The 23,306-nt window shown below is 50.2% G+C and overlaps 1 protein-coding gene across 4 annotated transcripts in view; it reads right to left on the bottom strand.

Moving 5' to 3' along the window:
- Positions 1 to 1,133: 1,133 nt before the first annotated feature.
- The window catches only part of LOC133342344 (ral GTPase-activating protein subunit alpha-1-like), a 77,290-nt gene continuing 55,117 nt past the window's right edge, over positions 1,134 to 23,306 (bottom strand). For 3 of the 4 annotated variants that reach the window (XM_061551450.1, XM_061551449.1, XM_061551448.1), the window contains 16 exons: positions 21,822 to 21,950; positions 21,130 to 21,255; positions 19,977 to 20,035; positions 18,961 to 19,069; positions 18,142 to 18,252; positions 17,939 to 18,007; positions 16,046 to 16,177; positions 15,277 to 15,457; positions 13,332 to 14,259; positions 12,509 to 12,580; positions 12,121 to 12,244; positions 11,428 to 11,583; positions 11,085 to 11,243; positions 8,990 to 9,117; positions 7,970 to 8,094; positions 1,134 to 3,720 (listed from right to left, as the gene is read on the bottom strand). In XM_061551450.1, coding sequence (XP_061407434.1) covers positions 3,578 to 3,720; positions 7,970 to 8,094; positions 8,990 to 9,117; positions 11,085 to 11,243; positions 11,428 to 11,583; positions 12,121 to 12,244; positions 12,509 to 12,580; positions 13,332 to 14,259; positions 15,277 to 15,457; positions 16,046 to 16,177; positions 17,939 to 18,007; positions 18,142 to 18,252; positions 18,961 to 19,069; positions 19,977 to 20,035; positions 21,130 to 21,255; positions 21,822 to 21,950 — 2,751 coding nt within the window. In that variant the 3' untranslated portion in view covers positions 1,134 to 3,577. Of the gene's footprint in view, positions 3,721 to 5,459; positions 5,492 to 7,969; positions 8,095 to 8,989; positions 9,118 to 11,084; positions 11,244 to 11,427; positions 11,584 to 12,120; positions 12,245 to 12,508; positions 12,581 to 13,331; positions 14,260 to 15,276; positions 15,458 to 16,045; positions 16,178 to 17,938; positions 18,008 to 18,141; positions 18,253 to 18,960; positions 19,070 to 19,976; positions 20,036 to 21,129; positions 21,256 to 21,821; positions 21,951 to 23,306 lie in introns of all 4 variants that reach the window. The other variant, XM_061551451.1, reaches the window with a different exon arrangement.

The following is a 23,306-nucleotide window of genomic DNA, read 5'->3' on the forward strand; positions in this document are numbered from 1 at the left end:
GCCACCGCCACATCAAAGAAAACGAGCAACAGTGGCTGTGTTAGTGAGACATTTAACCTGTTAATGTAAGGCATTTAACCTGTTAATGTAACACCAGAGAGTCGAAAATAACTACTAAACATTACAGCCAGTTATGACTTAACCTGGTTAATAACGTCCTTCCGATGATTGCTCAGTTTGTACCCATCTTCTCGGTTGAAATTGTGTCCGTGTTTATATATCTGGATGGCTTCATGAACGAATCTTTGCCGATAGCCAGTGGGTTTGCAGAGTACCATCATCTTAGGAAACATCTATTTCGTGTGAGCCCAAAGCGTTAAAACAATGATCAGCTACGCCTGAGGTATTGGTCCTACCGTGTTTCAGATGTTATTTTTTTTTTTAAATTCTATCTACGTGCCTTTACTGAAAGACCCAACGAATAAAAACGCTGTTTCTTTCAGACCTTTGTCATCTGGTAGGACGGGCAACATTGTCTTACCCCCGCACCCTCGATTATATAGCGACGTACGGTGCGAAAGAAGTTAACCATACATACGTCCACTTTGGACCCCGTTTCTTTAAAACTCTCTCATCTATTTAAAAAAAAACTACGTTTATTTTACCAGGTAAGACCGAGAGCAATAACTCATCTTTTCAGAAGCGACTTGCTCACAAATGAGATCTCAACGAAGTGGCTTATCACGTGAAAATTTAAAGCAGCCAAATACTCTTAAAGCACGTTTCTAAATTTAGAGAGAAAAACCGGAGGACCCGCAGAAAAATCCACGCGACCACAGGGAGACAGATGTGCAAACTCCAAATACACAGTAGCAGGCGTCAGGGTCGGGATCGAACCCACGACCTCCTGTATACCCGGTGAGATAGTTAACACCTCCGATTATCACAAATGGCTACGCACGGTGTCTAAGAAGTTCGACACACATACAACGTCCACTTTGGACCCAAGCGGTGTCTTTACAAAGTACTTTGCATTCTTGAGAGCGTGAATAAGCGCAGTCAAACATTTCCTGCTTACGAGCTTCGAGGCATCGGTACTCATCACCTCTTTATAGCCAACTGTGGAAACTCCACGTTCATATGGCGGGGGCGAAGTTATCCACACGGAGGACAATGACCATTGAGAAGAAGAATTGAAACGTTTTAACATTTTTATTAGAGGGCATCACCCCCATATTAATTATGATTACAAAATACAAGCCATCCCTTAATAAATGCTCGAGTGGGTTCAGTAGTAATGGTCAGGATATTTACACATGCAGTCACTGTATATCATCATGCCATGTCAGAATAATGGGCAAATTTATCCGCTACACAACTTAGAAAAACAACGACGGCGACCAGAAGAACCGTGAACCCCCGATAACTGGTGAACATTTGACAACTCAAGAGCCTTTTTACCCAGGTGCCAAAAAACATAATCCCGGTGAGAGTGTCACACACCATGAGAGTCACGAATCTTGTGTAGCGCACACACACCCACCAGTGCATTTCCTTTTAGAGAAAGAAAAAAAAGTCCACCCAACAACGAGTGTTGTCACGTTAAGGCTCGGCCGCCAATTATTAACGGTGCGATCAGTTTAAGTGCAAATATATTCAGTGATTCGGGGCGCGGTGACATCGCGCGCACAGTGGAGGGACCTGGCAAGCATCGGGTTTTTACCGGCGTCACGTGCGTAGGCCGTGTTGCCAGCGACGCATCGCTCAACGCGTTGGGCGCGGCGGCAGAGGGGGTGGGGGGGGCGTGCGGTTTCGGCGCAGTCGCACCGCCTGCACACCCGACAAGTACGGTGACGACGCAGGCAGATCGATCGACCGACCGTTCCTTAGCTCATCGGCGAACCACGCTCCGTCAGTACCTTCCGTGGCAAGCGCGGGGGTTGTAGTTTTGTCCGACTTAAATTGTGTACAGACAAGAGGGACAATGCATTATTGTTATCATTCAAATTTAAAGGAGTCGGGCAAAAGTTACTAAAACGTTTACAAAACTGTTCAAGTGCAAGTTTTAATAAACGGACACGGAGAAATCGATGCAAAAACATAACAAGCCAGCATGATTTGCCCATCGTCACGAATTTATGAAATGGTATTGTTGTAGAAATTATCCACTTTTTATTCAATTATATATATATCTTTTTTAAATAATAATGAAAGCTTTTGGGCGAAACGTGAACATTTGTACCGCCGTACTGCAAACACGCAGCAGCCGCGTTGTGTTAGCCGCTGAGGAACTTTGGAACAACAACAACAATAATAATGATTTGTTTTGCGGTGAAAAAAGAAAACAGTGAATATTTTTGTGCTGCTTACAAGGCCAGTTATTTATATAAGAAAAAAAAACATAAAAACATAACATAAAAATACATAACGAAGAAATGGTACAGTTGTTGGGCTAACATATCTTCATATTTTTTGTTATATATATAATACACATTATAAAATACAGTACATCATACAGCGGAATTCTGTAACTACTTCATGCCTTATACAGACAGCTTTAGATTCCTGCACAGAGAGACACGCGCAACTCCTGGAACTCAATCAAGTTGACATAAATATTGCATCTTGAGAACAATGACGCACAGGTTGATACACCTTTGCACCATACATACATACACACACAAAACAAAGTACCGGATCGTCCGTTTTAAACAAACAAACAACAAAACCTGTACCGTTATTCTTTGTCTTTAAGAGCACGGTCAAACAAACGTGCTGGATAGACATTTACAACCAGACGGAGAACAAAAAATAAGCGTGCCACGATCAAAAAAAAAATTCGTTTACGCAGACCTACGTACAGTATTCGGCAAGTATTTGATTTTAGTCTCCTAACGTTCGAGTCTGCAAAGCGAGTCTGTCGCGCTATGGCCATAGGTGATGCGCAAGCATGCCGCCCGTCCTCCTCCTGCTGCTCGCGTAATTCCAATCTCAACGTGGGCAGTGCGAGCCCGTCCATTCGTCCACGACTTTGATCTCATCTTTGACATGATATCTTTGAGGCAGACGTCGTACGGTTCCGCTAAACAATAAGTTAACCTGCGTCTCTCGCAAGCGTACCGAGAGGCGCCTACTTCCGGCGACCGCGCAGCGAGCGCTTGGGTACACGCGTGGGTACGTGCGCGGCACGAACCGTACCGTATAGTACCCGCCTATACACACCCGACGTCGCTCGCGCCTTGCGGGCCGACAGAGTGGGCGCACAGCCACCTTCGGTTACAACGCCCGCTAACGGAAACTTCGTCGCCCCGCCTGCCCCCTGGCATCGGTCGGCGGACAGTGTTTGTGACCTGCAGTCCTGCGGGGTTGGGGGTTTGAAGGGGGGGGGGGAGGTGAACCGAGTGCCAGCAGGTTGCCCCTTCTCGTACGCACGACTCGGGCACCGGGGGTGGTCGTGGGTGGTGGCGTTCGGCAAGCGAGGAGAGTTGTCGGGTGTGCGGAGTGCATAGGTAGGGAGAAAGGAGGTGTGGCAGCTTCAGAGTTGTGCCAAGGAGATCATCGCGGTGGGGGGCGGGGGGGGGGCAGTCGTCCACCCCCTCCTTCGCCCCCCCCCTTCCTCCCCCATCGAACCCTCCCACTACGTTGCCTTGTTGGAGGAGCCGGACGCTCGACGGAGCTTGACCGAGACGCGGCTTCGGGCGGAGCGTGCCGACAGAGGAGACACGGAGTCCGCTACGGTCGCTGCGGTCGCGCTTGGGCCTTCCGCTTGCGGCGGCGATTCTGCAAGGAGCAGCCACCTGCGCTTTACAGGCCACTCGTGACAAAGTGGTAACGAGGCGTAGGAAGCCTGGCAGCCGGACTTGCAGACACACACACACAAAGATCCCCCGTGTAGCCTTAACAGATTGTCGGGGCAAGTGCTGTTAAGCGAGCACCTTCGAAGGCCGGAACGGCACAGGAAGGGGGTGGGTGGCCAGCAACACGCCCAGCCGCCCTATGACAGCACAGTGGCGATGGTGACATGTCACACCAGGTACTCATTTGAGGCAAAGTCGACCTAGGGGAGGCCCAGGACCGGTTGAGATAATCGTCACTCGGGTTGCCAGGTTCATAGCGCAACACGCGAACCGTTGCACTACCCCTCCCCAAAGATCCCCGGATAGCCTTAACAGACTGTTGGGGAAAGTGCTGTGAGCGAGCACTTATAAAGGCGGGCATGGCACACGAAGGGGTGGGTGGCCAGCACCACGCCCGGTTGCCTTTGTCTCCCTAGTGGCGATGTTAACACACCGCACCAGGTACTCGTTTGAGGCCGAGTCGACCTAGGAGATGCCTAGGACGGGTTCAGATAATCGCTATCAATGGTGTTGCTACACTCCCGACACACAGACACTCACAGACACACTCACATAGAAAATACATCTCAAATGCACATTAGGGCTGCCATATTAACAATGGTGTGCTTCAAGTAGCTGAGAACTGCAACTTACTCTAGGTCTCCTCACTTCCCGAACGCAGGGCATTATTGATTGCCTAAGTTACGGAACACACGTTATCACTGCATGCCATTGCGCTTATTAAGGAATCGTCATTCGTAACGCATGACACCAGGTTACCCACGGCGTACGGTCATCGCGGTTGTGCCGTGGAGCTCTCCCGACGCGTTTACGGGGGTTGTGCCACACACGCCGTTCGGCACGACGTCCCCTGCCTGAGGAGCCGCCAGCGCTCGGAGCGAAACGTCGGACGTCGCCCCGAACGGCACGCGGCGCAAAAATCGCTTCACGCTCCGAGAGCCGCCACACGGCCCGCCCGCCGCCGCCGCTCCCTTCCGCTCGCGAACGAAGGCTCCGAGGGTGAAGAATGAAATGTGACATTCAGCGGTGAGTAAAAAATAAAACATGCAAGGCCGTCAAACGATGCTTCGAAAGACAAGACAGCGGACACCACGGGGAGGGATCGCCGCAGCGAGAAACCCAGAACCCCGCCGCCTCCCCCACTCCTGCCAGTCCGCGGCAGCCACCCGGGACGTGACGTGGGGGTGGCGCGGATGGAGGGGGGGCAGGGGGCAAGGGGGGGGGGGGGGGGCGAGTGCTCGGACGAGCCCATTGAGCGCCAGCGAAGCGAGCGCAGGGAGAGCGCGAGCGCCGCCATGCCGGCCAACGCTCGCGCGGTTCTCCAACCCCCCGGGCTCGGGGCTCACAAGACGAGTGCGGGCGTGAGAAGGCGACGCGGTTAGTTAGTGCTGTTAGTTAGCGCAGTTAGCGGGGGGGTTATGCCAACACACATCTTTACGCGGCGGCTCCCAGATCGGAGACACGCGCACGTCGGCGGCGGTTACGATCAAAAAACCAAATGACAGGGGCCCCTCACAGAGAACCGCCGCGGTAAAGACGGATGAATGATGAAGAGGAGGGGGGGGGGGGGGTTCGAGGGGGGGGGGGGGGGTTAAAGAGGCGTTGACCGGTTAATGGAGTTAAGAAGTTTAGTGTTGATTGACCACCGAACAAAGATCTTACCTTGGGGTACTCAGTATTTTAAGCAAAATGATCTAAAGTGGGAAGAAATAAAAAGCGTAATCAAAGAGTAAGGCTACCTACGAGGGATTTGAGATCAAAACAAAACACACGCTTCAATTAGGGCTGCGATTTCACAACGAAATTCCACGTTGACAACTTAAAATGCCGAATGTAAAGCCCTCGCATCAAACCGCTCTGACAATTCGGGCGCATTTTTATTTTATTTTACTTTACAAACTGTCACAGCCATAATTTTTTTACGAACACCATTCAGAGAGATTGAATAAAAGTTAGCAAACACACAATTTGGAGAACGATATATATATTCTTTTCACAAATGGAAAACAATGCATGCCTGAAAATACAACAATGAACTGTCAACACACGTGTGGGTACACATTTGGGGAAGTGTGAACACAGACAAAGGCGGCCGGGTGTGGTGCTGGCCATCACCCACTCGTGTACTGTGCCAGCCTTCGTGGAGGCCTTCATGGGTGCTGCTTGCTAACAACCCTTGCCCCCAAAAGTTTGTGAAGGCTATATGGGGGATCTTTGTCTTCGAAGTGTAAACACACACAAAGATCCCCCATATAGCCTTAACATACTATTGGGGTAAGTGCTGTTTGCCAGCACCTATGAGGGAAGTGTAAACAAAGACGCACACACACAGACCTGTGCCGTGAAATACAGAGCTCATGACAAAACCCAAACTGCAATTTGCCCGATGATGCTGGATGTAATTACCAGCAAAACGTCCTACTCAAAAATTTAAAATGATGTTGATTTACTCTTCAACACACCGGTGGACTAAAGTAGTGAACTATTTGTCTTTTGTCAACGTGACACTTTTTTTTACTGCTTGGCCTTGTTGGGTGGTGGAGGGTTACGACACACTTATAAATAACGCGATCAAAAATAAAAGAAACCTTTCTTATCAATATTGGTCGCGAAAGCCTACGTGTTAAACTGCTCAATTACATCAACTCGAGCTCAATGATTGCCGAGTACTTCCTGCGACGCGTACAGAATGGGAACTTCTATCCATTATACCTTCTGGATTTGAAGTTTCCGTGACTGCAAGGATGCACATACCCACCTCAGGAACTGTTTTCGCTGTTGGTTGTCTCCACCTGATGACGGACGCTTGTGTTGCGCCCGAAAAGTCGTGATTTAATTGTGTTATTTTCATTTTTATTTGTATTATTTTTATTTTCACCTACGTTACTTTACCGAAAAAAACAAAGAGCCATTATACCTTTTCCAACTTCAATAATATTCATTCACGTGGCTTGACAACAACTCCCCCTTACCCCCGTGACCCCGCAGAGTTCACGACTGCCGTAGCACCCTCAAGGAACCAGCAAACTTGGAGCTAACTCTTCTCGTCTCCACTCGTCTACGGCTTTCGTAGCTTAAAACATAAACCGCTGGCATCGTAAACCAAAGAGTGAAGATGTAATATTTTCTTTAAGGCATTATTCTCATCAAGACTTTAACCTAATCCGGCTACGTGTAGAATTCAACGATCAGAACCTCTCTTCCCATTGCTAATTCAAGCAATTAAAAATAAAGAACACGTGTGAAAATGCAGGCACGCTGACATCCCGTCCCAACCAATTAAGAGTCATTGTGCCTCGATGTACATCGAGCGACAAACCGCCGTTGCGGCACGTTCATCGCCACCATCGGCTGGCGCCGTTTCCTTACGCCACACGCTCCATCTACACGCGGCGTGTGCCCATCCCACACGGGCACGGACTCGGCATGGGGCAGACGTCTCCTCTGCATCCCCAGAACGAAGCTCAGGTGCATGGGGCAGCGGATCTCTGGGGCCTTCGCTCAAGTGGCACTCGGCTGATTTTAACTCAGAGCCACTTCTTACCAACACCCACCCCCATTGTCTATTTTAATAACGGCGCAAACGTCGGTCTAGACCAGGGGTGGGGAATGTCCGGCCCGCGGGCCGTCTAAGGTCCGCTAAATCATTTGGTCTGGCCCTGCCAAAGCAACCGCAGGCGGGACTTGAAATTCAATAAATCTAGGAGCAAACCTGGAAAAGCAGTTGCGAGTAGCAACATCATCAATACCGGCTAACATCACACGCCTCATCAAAGAGAAGCAGTTCCTGCCATCACATTAGGGGTGAGTTAATTAAATGTTTGACCAAATATAACAGGCTAATGTTTAACTTGATAATTTTGTATGGCCCGCGAATGATGTTATAAATATCCAAATGGCCCTTGGCAGAAAAAAGGTTCCCTACCCTTGCTCTAGACAAAGCCAAAAACACCGTCGCGTAGATTTTCACGGCGGTTGTGCCGCCCGGCTTCCCCGGCTACCGACGTGTTTTTGTGGTTGCGCCGGGGGGCGCCGTTGTCCCGACGTTTCACTGCACGTGCCGGGGTGAAAACGCACACCGCGGAACAAACGCTCCCAAGCTTCACAGGGGACACGGGGGGTGGCGCGCGGGCGGTGTAAACGCCGTCACGCGCGTTCTGCGTGTCTCTCACCATGCTCAGTTGGCAGGGGCCGCGACGGAGCCGGACACACGAGCTGGAAGGCAAAGTCCTCGAAGCACGTCTGGTCGCGGTGGTGCTGCACGATCGAGTCCAGGTACCGGGCTCGCTCTTCGTAGCTGCGGTGATGGCACTAAGGAGCTTTAGCGGGGGCACGCACGTGCGGCGAATGCGTTTAGTGCTGTTGGCTACGTATGGTTTGAAAGAAGCTCAAGATATAATAAGTACATACGTAATAGCAAATGCGAAGAGATACGGCACGAGAAAAAAACATGATTCTGCAAATGTGCTTCTTTTCATCGATGCTGCTATCAGGGCTGCCCCCCTCCTTTGCAATGTGCAAAGGGATTCCGATTCTACGCCTCGCTATCGCCCTCTGTAAGTGTGCGGTGCCTCCAAGTGCCTGGCATCACCATCACGGACGGCATCTGCTGCCCTGTTGCCGTGTTTCCATAACACTCTGCTCCCCACCACCTGTGAAAGGGCCTCACTCGGGCATCTAAACTGAACTATTTTAATTTTTCCAGGTAAGGCCCACTGAGCTATGGCAGCTATTTTTCAGAAGCGACCTGGCCACAAATGATAGCTCAACGAAGTGGCCTATCGCGTGGAAATTAAATAGCGGCCAAATACTCTAAACGTGTGTTTCTAAATGTGGAGGAAGAAACCAGAGGATTTGGAGAAAAAATCCACGCGACCACAGGGACAGCACGCAAACTCCAAATATACTGGCGTCAGGGTCGGGATCGAACCCACAACCTCTTGCATACCAGGTGAGGTATTTAACATCTTGCCACAGTGGCGCCCCTATCCCTACGGCTCAAACCGGCGTGCGTTTGACAAGAACCGTGGACGCTTCGACGACGTCACGGGGGAGCCGTCACGGCGATGCCTTCACGGCTCCCCCGCCGGACGAACATTCGACCTCCACCGCCAGAGGTGGCACACGGATGGTGGGGGGGGGGGGCGGCCGGGGGCGAGTGACCCGCGGGCGGTCTTCATGAAGGAGGATACAAGCTTTGGTAGAGCGGGATGAGAGTCTTGAGGGCGCGGCTGGCGTTGAGGGCCGTCGCTCGCACCAGCACCGGCAGGATCTTCCCGTCCACGATGGCGCCGTCAAACAAGGGCCCGAAGAATGGCGCCTGCGGGACAAAGGCCCCCTTTGTGTTTAACTCTTTGAATTTTGATTGCGGAGAACGCTGCGAGTGGGCATCCATTTTCCATGATATAGTTTTTTTTGGGTTAGATCGCGTAAATATAAATGCGTCGTTAAACCCGCCACCACTCGACACTGCCAATTACTAAGGTTTGTCACGTAAATAAAACGTGCCAAATCGTTACTGTAATAAAGGTTTTTGGGTTAGATCACGTTATGTATAAATGTGTCGCAACCCTCTACCATCCGACACGGCCAATCAGTAAAAAATGTGTCAAGTTGACAAAAGACAAACAGTTCACTACTTTAGCCCACCGGTGTGTTGAAGAGTGAATCCACAGCAATTACAATTTTTGAGTAGCACGACGTTTCGCTGGTAATTGCATCCAGCATCATCGGACAATTTTCCAGAATAGTGAAGCCCTCCACTTGCTCCCGGTCTTAAATAGAGCAGCAGCAGGGTGACGTCATCATTAAACCCAATCAGATGCAGAGATCAGAGGCGGAGAGGGGTGGGTATTGTAATTATATAATAGATTAGTAATCAGTTAATTGCTATGATTAGTAATCAGTTGTAGATTAGTAATAAGTTGTCATGTGTCTTTTTTAATAACTGAACCAAACACTCTACCCAATCATGTCCTAAAGTAGTGAACTATTTGTCTTTTGTCAACGTGACACATTTTTTACTGATTGGCCATGTCGGGTGGTGGAGGGTTGCGACACGTTTATAAATAACGCGATCTAATACAAAAATCTTTATTATGAATAATACTGGTCGCGAAAGCCTACGGTGTTAAACAAATCGATACTAGTTCAGCACACCGGTGTGATGGAGAATAAGCCCACAACATTTACATTTCGAGAATTATGTTTCGCCGGTAATTACAACCAGCCTCATCAGCCTGTTTATCATCTCCACTGCTGGATGTAGGCCTCTACATGCCGTGCGGATTGTGTTGGTTATTTGACAGTACTTCACCACTATGGGAGCATCGTCGAGTACAACCATTGCTTTTGCTGTACTGCCCTCTGCTGCCTCACAATCTAACCCTGATGCGGTTTATAACACCTGTTTTATGCTTGATGGTTGCCCCCCCCTAAGCACTGTCCAAGGCTTGAACCTCCTTAGCCTTGGAGATATGATAATACCAAGTGGCATTTCTGGATGATTCGGAAGACCAAAACATCATAACAATAATGCCACATTATTCACCCAGGCAATCCACTTCAACTCAGCACTTGCACTGGGATTTTGGCTAACAGACGATATTGGTAATGAGTGGCATGTGGAAGGAACGCAGAGTACCTGGAGAAAACCCAAACATACTAGGGGTAATAGTGGACACCTTCCAGCCCACACCTACAACATCTGGCAAGCCCTGGTGGTCATCCATCAAAGTACCAAACTGGCTCCGTTCCTGTTTGGCCCCAAGATAAGAGAATTTTGTATGCATTTTTAGAGTGATATTAAAAGTATAACCTCCGGTTATCATGGTTGGCTATGTACGGTGTGAAAGAAGTTCAACACACGAACATACAAAATACGTGAATGAGATGGGCATGCCAGTTATCCTGGCTTATGATGGATTAGTCTATGATTGGAACAATTGAAAGAATCGAAAGCGGATTTGTTTTTTTTTAGGGGGGGGGGGTGGTGGTGGCTAATTTTAGTTTTGCGAAATGCAGTGGGGCTGCACTTTTAACGAGCCAGACTGACTTTATATTTTCATTCACTCTCACACGGTTCGTAATCGGGGTGTATATGGGCCCACCCGGTGTTTTTATGTGCCGAGCGACAACGGAAATCAATAGCGGCCTTCGCAAGAACAAAACTGGGAAAAATATCTTAATGCGACGATAAGTGCCTTCTTTCACACTTGTATCGTTCCGTGTTGCAAAGTTATGGCAGGCGCCCCCACCCCCCAACCCCGTCGCGAGCGGGCGTCGCACCTCCGGCTTCTTGATGATCTGGATGCTGAACAGCTGGTTCTTGGTCGGCGTGATGACAATGAGGACGTCGCCAAACTCCGTCGGGATGATGCCCCTTCGGTAATCTCGGCTGTGCTCCGACCAGACGATGTGCACCTCGTCGTTTCCGATGTGGCGCAGCTGCGCAACGGAAAACCAGGTGAAGTTACCGCGTGTGCAGGTTACACGCGCGCGCGCGCGATCAAAAGAAATGAACCGCGACGACGACGACAACGACGATGATTAAAACACGAGCGTTCATCAGCGTTTTCTTCGTTCGGAACCGAGCTATTGTCACGACGGGCCCAGCGGCCTCCGCGATTACCTTCTTGGTCACAGAGTCATCGGACTCGGACGGCATGCGGGTGGACACGTGGAAGATCACCTCCATGGTGGAGGTGGCGTAGTACGGGGTGGAGAAGCCGTTGCTCCTGTTGTGCTGCAGGCCGCCCATGAAGCCGCAGTGCGTGGTGAGATCCACCTGCGACGAACGGCACACACGGTGGCAACGCACGCGCCACCGTCGTTACGCGAGTGCGGGTTCGCGCGGACAAGAACTCGCGGTTTTGAGACCAGTGCTTCGAACGTGTAAAGCGGTCGGCAGATTCACATGCTGACAATAGGTCAACCTGACATATTTTTGTGGTTATGGGAAATATGGCACGTTGCCAAAAACGGATCGCGCGATGGTGAGCGTTCACCAGCGTGCCACGCTGTTCTAGATGACATAAAAAAAAAAGGTTAATTGAGAACAAAAGAGGGGGGGCAGAGGAAATAACTCATTGTCCAGCAGACTCCAAAAATTCACTTTTAAACATTTTATCCCTGAAATATTGTTTCAAACTTACTTGCCCATGCGTGCGTGCGGTCACGCACTGCGGTCGCTGTACACGCGCGTGCCATTGGGAGGTGGGGCTAAAAGCCGATGATGATGAAGACGGCGGCGGTGGCGACGGTGCGGTTAAAAACCATCAACCGCATCCCCCCCCCCCGTGCCAAAAACTGGCCAGGGCCTCACCTCCCAGCCAAGGCCGGCTACAAAATCCTCGTAGGCCCGGCTGCCCCCCTGGTTGGAGAGGATGGAGAGCTTGTCCTCTTGACCCTCCGCCACGTACAGCACGGCGATCTTGTGCGTCTCTCGGCTGCACGCGCACAAAGGACCCAATCACTGCAATGGCTTCGTAAGCAAAAAAAATGAACAAAAAATAAAAAAAATATCAAAAGCAAGCAGCAATCAGTGTCCCAAGACAAACGCATTGATCACCAGGCGTTGGTCAATCCTATCGGCTTTAGAGGACGCGAGAGACGCTGCTTTGTTACTGGAATGGAGACATCACGGTTAAACGGTGCCTCATCAAACGATGAGGCGGGCAAGCAGAATTGCACCCTCCCCCTTGAGGACTCACCATTGTCGCGAGTCGAGGTTTTTCAGCTCCCGCAATAGCTTCTCGTTCTTTTTCAGCAAATCGAAGCTCGGCCTGACACAGCAACAAAGCATTGTTTGATTTTGGGCTATCGAAACAATGCAACGTAACGGGCAAACGCACGCGGGCGAGCAAGCGTTGCAATCTGCGTGACGCGTAAATTCAAGCATCCGCGCGCTGTCACGTTTGTGGACATTAATGGCGCTGCCACATCGCTGTTCGCTGTTGTGAGAGGCGGCACTTGCAGGAACATTTATAAAACAGTAAATTCGGGTCGATTGAGGATACGGAAGGTTGGCTCAGGGGTTATTACCTTCAGCCGGCACCGACCGCGGACACAGGTTCGAATATGGATATCATGCACCCGTGATTAAACTGGGTTCATTAAAGCACAGTGCTAAACGTCTTAGCAGCAAACATCACGACAGAAAAATATTCCAGAGTGAAAATTAAAAGGAAAATACCATAATAACAGCACACACCCTGTCCGTAAACGGATCTCGTTTAGAGTATTATTATACATTTTATTTTGACCTTGGTATCCCTTGCAAAAGACACCCATTTGTCTCAAACCGACTCTTGTTCATGCCTTTTGTCAATCCACTGCTGGATGAGGGCCTCCCCACATCTTTGCAGGTGATAGGGGCTATCTGACCAGGCGAATACGAGACGGTGGCCCTTCATAAACAACGTGAAGAAGCAGTTCTTAAAGGAGCTGTAGTGTTTGCCGACCCCGAGTTCAGTTTCAAACCAACCGACGAATCAACAGTATCACGTGCGCGAGCCGGCTCTCCGTAGCCGTTACCTGCGGTCCCACGAGTGCATGCCCAGGCTGCTGAGGAAGAGCCGGCAGTAGTGGAACGCCGACTGCGGCTCGCGAGCGCCGGGCTCGCACTCGGGCACGGCGCGCATGCACGCGTCGCCCGAGTGGGCGCGCGCGTGCCTCCCCTCCTCCAGCCACTGGGCACGCACCGCCCGGCGCACCTCGCCCTCCAGCTTCTCCGACGAGCACTGCGGCGGCGCGGCGGGCACGTTGAGCGGTGCGCCGGGCCGCTGCAGGCACTCGGGGCTGGTGGAGCCAAGGAAGCGCAGCGTCTCGTCCAGAGCGTCCTGGTCGCGCCCCAGCGTCTCCCAAGACGGCACCGGCAGCGACTCGGCGCAGTCTCCCTCCTGCATGACGGACGATGATGACGACGCCGCAGCCCCCCCCTTCGCTGGCTCGGCCGCTTCCTCCGAGCCGGCCGAGTCGACGTCCGCGTGATCCAGCGAAGCGCTGCCCACCGACGCGGCCGGCCTACGTCCCTGCTGCTGCTTCTGCTGCCGCTGCTGTTCCTGCTCCTGCTGCGGGCAGCAGTGCGCGGGGCCGTACAAAATCGCCGCGTCCCACGAGTACTTCCCCGAGACGTCGCGCACCACGACGCGGACGTTGGACGCGGCGGACGAGGCCAGGCCGGCGGCAACCCCGCCGCCGGGGACGTCCCTCTCGGCAGGGATCTGCAGGCAGGAGAGCAGCGTGCTCTTGTTGAACACAAAGAACTGCAGGTTCGGGTTCTCGAAGAGGTCGGCAGACAGCTCGGCGGCGCTGGCGTGCGGGTTCTCGTGGTGCTCGCGCACCAGGCTGGCGAGCAGCGCTGGCCCGCAGCTCAGCGGGTAGTGGCCCAGGTGGTTGACGAGGTGGACCATGACAGTCCGCGCCGCCAGGGGGATCAGCTCGCGCTGGATACGAGCAGCTCCTGGGAACGACGCACGGCCACCAACACAACCAGCCCCCCCCACCATCCACACCAGGCTTAAGTTGGCGTGGTCCATAGCCGGAAACAATTAGTGTCAATCAGTGAAGGTGCAAAAAAAATGACAACTTTTTACTCATTCCTTCACATGGCCGATAAGAGTGAATTGGTACGAAATGATCTGGTCAATGTTTAATAATAAATTATTATTATAATTCACTGCACTTTGTCAATCCAGTGTGGGAGGAAGACCCTACCCATCACCGTGGCCAAGGACCGGTTCAGATTCCACTTTCCACTGATGGTAGCCGTGGCCGTCATATCAAACTCAAGTGGCCGGGGTCAAAGTGCAGTGTGCTCACCGCCAACTCTCCTCTAAGCCACTGCTCCCCTCCAAATGGCAATCATGTCCAAATATCATAGTTTCAGACCATTACATGAAATCACAATCATAATGTTTTGGCCCATCTCTGGTAGCACAGATATATAAAATATCTAGGCCGGGCCTACGAACTCGTTCGGCTAACCACGCTTTTGTGCGTGCTTGGCAGACAATACAGGGAGTAAGCAGAATTCTCAAGCACAGCGTTGGTTGCATCGTGTTAATTCACAAGAGCCTTGTGAATGAACACGAAAGAAACACCGACAAATCTAAATCGTTAAACGTCACCTCTGATTAGCACGACTGGGTTACGTACGGTGCGAAAGACGTTCAACGTACTTCGACATACGTGCACACAATAGGGGGGGGGGGGGTGGCACCTTAAAGGCACAGATCGCCACCCAGGAAGCCAAAAGGCAGCGCTGCGCACCAGTGTGGTACGTGTGTTGCACTTCTTTCACACCGTACGTAGCCAACATCGTTATTCACGCAGCGTACAGGGAGGCACAATGGCCCTACCTCTCTGGCCTCTGCCCCTTATGTGCTGTGAAGGTGGGACCCCGCCTGAGAAAGTCCAAGGCAAACAAGTGTCCTAAAATGAACGGCAATAATGATTATAAATAAAAGGATAATCGTACCATCGGACACCGTCAGGAGCTTGCTGGACCTGTCCGACTGTGGATAGAGTAGCTCGGGGTCTTTGATTTCGTCCAGGGGCAGTGTGGGATTGTAGTCGACACTGATGAGGTCCTTCAGGGTGAGGGGGCAGTACCTGGGGTTGTTGAAGAAATGGTAGCCGTACACGCAGCTGTAGAGGACCTGCGGGCGCAAAAGGGACCACCGGCAACGCGAGAAAGGTAAACAAAAGTGAGGAACAGTCGCCGCGTTACCATTGGCGATAGCAACTCCTTCCTGACGTAATAATAATAATAAACATTGCAAGGCACATTTTATCCGTAGATCCAAATGCGCCACCGTGTATGGCAAGCAGCGAATGAACAGAACCTGCAGGGTAAACGGCCAGAACTAGGTGGGTAAAGGCCAATTTAAAGAAGTGAGTTTTCAAGACAGACTGAAATATAGCTAACCACTCATTAGCCAACGCAAAGCGTTCAGAAGCTTGGGAGATACACTGGGAGGCACTGAGCAAGAGCGAGAAGGAGACACAGGAAGTGATTAAGTCCCTCCTCCCCCCCCCCCAGGGTTTAAGAGGAAGATTTGGAGACCTGAAAACAGACAGAACCAGGGGTGGAATTGCTCATGGGGAGGGGACTTCCCGAGCAGTGGACCTGGGGAGCCATTCGTATCAGAATCAGAATCTCTATGTATACCGAAGGAATCCGATGAAGAGCTACAAAGCTGTTTCACAGCTGTCCAGTGGTATCGACGGCACGGAGGATCGCTCGCCTTGTAAATGCTGCTGAGCAGCGACACGGAGTGGGGCTTGGAAGCGCCGGCGGGGATCAGCGACTGCAGCAGCGTGTCCACAGGCAGCACCATGCACCAGTCGAGTAGGCACAGCAGCAGCGACACCATTAGCTGGGGGGGGGGGGGGGGGGGGGGAGCCACAAAAACTCACCGCGCGCCACAGGTGCCGCCGTCCGTCACCGCTGGCGAGACGAAGGTGAACTTGACGACTGCGGGATGAGCCGCACGGACCGAGATGCTGCTCGACACCCAGGTGGTGAGGTTAACGCGATGCCGCGCTGTTTACACTGGCTGGATGTCTAAGATCTGTCACAATCCAGAGCAGGGTTAACCTCATTGCTATTTCTCATGCCACGCCACTCTCCACTTTCCACGTCTAATGTTGTTCTCGAATAAAATGAAAATGTCTGCATTTAACACACGAAGATTTTGGAGACTTTTGTTTAGTCGCGAACTGCATGGCATGGATGATGGATAGCTGCCTCGATGTGCTTTTCGGGTTGTGCCGTGCATTGTTCGATGTTTTTCTGCACGTGTCGGGGGGCTTCTGCAGATGGCCCTGTGGAAGCTCCCAGTATGTGGAGCGAAACGTCGGACGTAAAAAAACTAAACAATTTTTACTTTACCATGTTAAACTCACCGAGCTAGAAATATTTTTTTCAGAAGCGACCTGGCCACAAATTATAGCTCGACCAAGTGGCTTATCACGTGGAAATTTATAGCAGCCAAATATTCTAAACGCACGTCGATTAGAAATGTGGAGGGAAAAAACGGAGGATCCAGAGAAAAATCCACGCAACCACAGGGAGAAGAGAACATGCAGACTCCAGATATACAACAGGCGTCAGGGTCGGGATCGAACCCACAACCTCCTGTAGACCAGATGAGGTAACTAACATCTCGCCACCACTGTACCCTCTCACGGCATTGGAGGTGGACAAGACAACTGGAAAAACATACGTAGCAACGCAACTCAAACCACGACTGTGCCAGACGTTTACATTTTGATTTAAAGCTTTCGTGACTGCAGGGATTCATATTCTTGGTTCTTTCGGTAAAGTCACGTAGAAGGGAAATAATAAAATAATATAAATATAAAACAATAAAAATTCTCACGACGTTTCGACTGCAACACAAGCAATCATCATCAGGTGTGGATTTCACACCTGATGATGATTGCTTGTGTTGCATTGCTTGTGTTGCAGTCGAAACGTCGTGAGAATTTTTATTGTTTTGTATTTATATTATTTTATTATTTCCCTTCTACGTGACTTTACCGAAAGAACCAAGAATATGTGCCAGACGTGTTAATTTATCCATTAAGATTAATATTTCCACTCCAAATACATGCATCAAAGAGCGCTATGGCAGCCGTGCTGTTTGTAATTGTATACGCTAAAATACAATTCGACGAACAGAAGAAGAAAAAAGCAAAGGGGGAACACGTACAAGACATTTAACACAAACGAAGCTATACGACGCAGACAGAAAAGGAATTGTGACCGTGACTTTGAACGTTCAACACATCGATGGCAGCGGGGTGGGTGGATGCGGCTCATCACGTGCCCAATATGGTTAAATATACCCACCACTTGAAACCAAAATGCAATAAACAATTACACAAGCAGCAACAATGGAAGCACTGTAAGTGGAGCTGCGCACGTGGATGAATGACATTTAAAATGTAAATCTAATTTTATTTAACAAATGGGGCCAATTAAAACAATTAAAGTCAGGTTCCATGAAAATACCTCGTCAAAACAATCCAACGCAAAACCTCTGAGCACACTTCATGTGTAATAGCCTTTGGAATTTTTTTTTGCGGAAACAAAAAAATGCGTCGCTTTGTTCATTTAAAAAACGATCGCCCACCCTCTTTTCTTGCTCTTGTTGCGAGTGCTCCGCTGCAGGTAACAGGTAAACCATCGTCGCCACCAAAATCTGCAAAGGGGAACGGAAAATACGAATAATCACGTGACGTGAGCTCCCGCGTGACAAATCCGGCAGCGCTGTCACGTTTCTAAAAACCTAATAAAGTGTACGTCGGCAGAGTAAAAACACGCGTGACGTTGTACCCCGATGATTTTCTTTGGCATGTCCACGTGATATTCTATCAGCTTGTCGACGTACGACACCAGCAGGTGCAGGAGGTCGCATGCCACCTGGGCCACGTGCTTGTGGGGGAACTAATGGGGAGACACGAGAGAGCACAAAGGCAACACGAGTCGGACCGGCGCGGCAGCAGTAGCAGCAACAGCATCAGTCACATCCTCCCCAGGAACGGTTACAACAAAGGAGGGACGCTGAAGCATGCATGCGTCAATCACGTGGTGTGGCAGCGGTGTGCGCAATCTACTAACGAGGATGTCGAAGCAACCGGATGTAATAATAGGACCACACGCCTTCCCTTGTACGGCTGGGAACACTGGAGTTGCAGCACTCCGCTCGACAGCCCTTTGTCGATCCACTGCTGGGAGCGAGGTCTCCCCGTGCCGCGTCGGTCACGGAAATTGTTTGACTATACTTCACCGCGCCGGTCGATTGCTCAGGTTGGTTGTCCATGTTTAGGTTTTGTTGCTGTAACCAGGTTTCTATGGTGTTACCGGGTTCTCCATCAAAAATGACCATCTATTGCCCAGTGGGTTTGTATGTGTATGTATGTATGTCGAACTTATTTTTTTGCAACGCACGTAGCCAACCGTGCTCATCTTGAGGTGCGAGTTTGACCTGTGCCAAAATTAAAACCTAAAAAAAAAAATCCTCCGATGGCGTTATCCGTGCTCGTGCATCGAACTCGGGTCGCCAGGATTTGTCGCGCAGCGCGGCGGATCAAACGGATCGCCACCGCCCCTCCCGTGTACGAGTAATAACCGTGGTGAGAACGCAGACGTTACCTTCAACGTTGCACCGATAACATTTAACGCTTCTTTGATAAGGGAGTGCTTCGTCGCATGGGCCAGTTCCTCGCACATCCAAATCCCCACGTTGCACAGCGCTATACACCTGGAAAGAACATGTTATAAAAAATACATTTGAAAATGTAACTGCATGGGGAAAAATTACTCTGACTGTCACATCATATCATACTAGATTAGGAAAAAGCATTGTTCGCTAGCTGGCTGAAGAGAGGTGATGGATGGACACGTGCAAAGGACGTGCAGTCTGCAATATAAGGAACAATGTTTGCTGGCTCACTGGCTGGAGGAAGGGATGCTCATGTTCAATATACAGGTGGGCTGCGAGTAATTTATAGAACAGCCCATGAAGTTTCACTGTTAACATCCCTGAAAGCTATTTGTCAAGCATACATTTTGTGAATATTCATTCAATTCGTTCAACTTTTCTCCGTTATACAGGTTTTTTGCGTTAGATCGCGTAAGGATAAATGTGGCGTTAAACCCGCCACCACCAGACACAGCCAATTAGTAAGGTTTGTCACGTAAACAGAACGTGCCAATTCGTGTAGAGCACGCCGGTTTGTTGGAGAGCAAATCCACAACATTTCCAATCTGAGTACGACATTTCGCCAGTTATTACAACAAGCTTCATCAGGCGGACAGCCAGATTTGTTAACACGAGAAATTAAATTAGTGGAAAGAGCTTAGAAAAACATTTCTAAAACCACATGTGATTAGCTTCGAGATAAAATTTAAGTTCTGCTTACATTTTTGTTATCCTAGTTAATAGGTCAGATGTCATTCATGACTCATCATCAACACCATAGCTTTCTTGTTCCTTTCAATCAGAATGAGCCCTTTCACAGGACGAAAATTACTGCAGCTGCTGAATAGCTCGCAAATGGGCAAATACAATTTGTTCCAACGTACTCACTCCAAACGCAACTCTTGTGTTTGGGATGTTGTCTAAAACGATCCAAGCAACAACCTCGGTGACATGTTGCGGCTCTTACCTTGCAGACACGGAAGGCTCCTCCTTCGCAGACTTCAGCAGGGATTTAATGATGTGCTCCTGGCGGGACATGAAACGAATTACTGCCGCTTGCAATCACAACATCAAAGCCGGCTTTCGAAAATTCAAGCGCCCATTTGTACAGAATATGGAATATGTTAATGCATACATATTTTAGTTTTACATTCATGCATTATCATTGTATCACAAAAAAATACATTTTCATCGAGAGCTCTCGCAACAAGCAGAGCGTCACACTAGTTGCAAACGGTTCCGGGAGAGAACGTTGCATAACTCCTTCTCCAGGCACTTCAATAGGCTTCTTTGGGCACACAAGCGGACCTGATTATTTGATTCTCTGAACGTCAATTAAATGGATTTTCTCATTCTCACCTTTGGACAAACCAAATTCAATACAATGATTTTTTTTTTTTGGTGCAGCCATTTGCTGACCGCCGGGCTGAGACCATCAGCTCACGCTAAACTCGAGAACCCAGTTGGAATCACTCCGTCCAGACTCTGAACCCAGGCATCCCAGCGATGCCGGCTCAAGTCGCTCTCCGCTTTTCCTACTCCACATTTAGAGAAGTGCGTCTAGATTTCGATTTAAAGCTTTCGTGACTGCAGGGATTCATCTTCTTGTTTTTTTTTGGTAAAGTCACGTAGAAGGGAAATAATAAATTTTTTTTTTAAAATAATGTTTTATTTTTATTATTTTATTATTTCCCTTCTACGTGACTTTACCGAAAAAACCAAGAAGATGCGTCTAGATTATTTAGATAATTTTGCCGCTGTGGATTTCCACATGATAGGCCACTTCGTTGAGCTATCAATTTGTGGCCAAGTCGCTTCTGAAAAAGAAAACTAATAGCTCAATGGGCCTTACCTAATAGGATAACAAAAAAAAAATTCGTTTTATTTTTTTATGTGATGTGTTTACCTTCCCTATAATTTGCACTCATTTTGTGTTTTTGTATTATTTGTTGCTGTAACGTTGTGACCCGCCCCTTACTGGACATCCGTGAAAAAACAGCTTCATAGCTCATCGGATTCTTCCAATTCTGATTCTGGCCGCCGAGCCACCGAGTCCACAGCTCGTTATCCCCGTAATTCACGTCAAGTAACCGGCGGGGCGGTGCGCGACTCTCCTTTACCTTCAGGTCCTTGCATGGGATGAGAGCTGTGTCAGTGGCAACGGGCTGCAACACCAACACCTCCTTGTAGAGGTTCGGGAAGCACAGCATGGAGCCGAGCAGCATCTGCGCTTCTGTCCGGGGAGCCTGAAGAGCACCACAGCAGCACGCAGGGTCAAACAGGAGACTGCCGCAATTTCCGACTAAAGGGTCATTAGAAAAACAAAAAAACCCCAGCGTGAAGTAATGGGAGGAGGTGACGAGCACTCACGCTCACGCCCCCCCCCCCGCTCCCCCGCAATTAACCGCTTTTAAAACGGGCGCCGGCAAATCGATGCTCGTGCAGCTGCGTGCGTGGGTGCGTGGAGAGTGGTAGTGTAGCGGTTAGCGCGTCACGCTAAGAACCCTGCGGCCCGAGTTCGATCCCCACTCACGGCCAACACCAGTGACGATTATCTGAACTGATCCTGGGCCTCCCCTACGTCGATTCAGCCTCAAATGAGTACCTGGTGCGATGTGTAAACATCGCCGCTGGGGAGACAAAGGCGGTCGGGCGTGGTGCTGGCCACCCACCACCTTGTGTGCCGCGTCGGCATTCATAGGTGTTCGCTAACAGCACTTGCCCCAACCGTCTGTTCAGGCTATACGGGGATCTTTGTCTTGTCTTGTGGGTGTGTGGGTGTGTGGGTGTGTGTGTGTTGGCGGGCCCCTACATGCACGACCCCGCATGTGGCGACTTTGCTGGCGGCGACGATGAAGTCCCAGAGCAGCAGGGTGCAGCCCGGCAGGCCCAGGGAGAAGATCCGCGGCGAGCAGAACCGGATGATGGTGGACACTGTGTCCTGCAGAATGGCACGTCACAAACGAGAGAAAGAGCACACCCCCCGTATAGCATGAACATACTGTTGGAGCAAGTGCTATTAGTGAGTAGCACCTACTATGGAGGCCGGTGCGGCACACGATGGGGTGGGTGGCCAGCAGCACGCCTGGCTGCCTTTGTCTCCCCAGTGGCGATGTTTACACACCACCGCACCAGGAACTAATTGGAGGCTGAGTCGACCTAGAGGAGGCCCAGCACCAGTTCAGATAATCGTAACCGTTGTTGGCCGTGAGCGGGAATCGAACTCGGGTCGCCGGGTTCGTAGCGCAGCGAGTTAACCGCTATCCTACCGACCGCTCCCCACCGCGACACACACACGTGCGCGCGTGCACAAGAACAATTATCTTGGTCCACAGCAGGGTTTTGTTTTTTTATCGATTTTGCTGCCACACTTCCTTGGGAGTCGATCGACAGGCTGTGCTCGCAAGTGCTGCCCATCCACACTCAGCACGGACCCATTCGGTCAGCCGTCGGCTTGCGCCCGCACCCATTCAATATGAGAAAAAGGCATGGGCGATGTACGCATAGCCGTCAACCCACACGGTTTAACCCCGTATTCTTGTACATGGAAATTGAGTTCTCAGGTGCATACGGCGGACAGCCGATTCAATACGGGCAAAAAAAAATCATCATACGGACAAATAAAAAGCAGCAGCATACAAGATCACAGAGAGTAAGTACGATAAGGTAATATCATTGACACCAATTATCAAAATTAATACGTAAAACTGTTTTTGTTTAGTAACATAATTTTTGTCTATTTGTTCGTGTTTCTCCCTTGTGATGGGACTTTGAAGGATGAACGTTGAGACTCATAAGGGCACGGGGTGACCAATAAGGTCTGAATTGATCTGTGATAAGGTAGGCACTGATAAGGGGTTGACAGTTATGTGTACGGCGCACGGAAAGTGACGCTGGCAATGCTCGGGACGCGGAGCTGAAACATTTGATCGAATAAGACGCTTCTTTGTGTGTGAAGTATCTCCTTGAAGTAGGGCCATTACCCAAAACGTCGCCAATGCAGAACAGGGAGCAGAACATACAAGCTGCACGCAAAAATGTGCCCGAGTCAGGGATTGAACTCAGGTGTTTCCTGCTGCGAGGCACAAGTGCCAACATTGTGCCGCTCCACTGCTCAAATCATGGGACGAGGTGAAAATAAATGGATTCAGACTGGACTTGATATGGGGGGTGGGGGGACTGGGAGTCACCAGTAAGGATGGAGGGGCTGGGGGAAAGGAGCTTCAGTTAATGGGGGGGGCACAGAGGAGAATGAGCGACTTCCCACAGAGAAAAGACCCGGTTGCTGGAGCATGAA

Source organism: Lethenteron reissneri, chromosome 14 (assembly GCF_015708825.2).
Source record: "Lethenteron reissneri isolate LAM-NWPU_2019-01 chromosome 14, ASM1570882v1, whole genome shotgun sequence".
Taxonomy (NCBI): Eukaryota; Metazoa; Chordata; class Hyperoartia; order Petromyzontiformes; family Petromyzontidae; genus Lethenteron; species Lethenteron reissneri.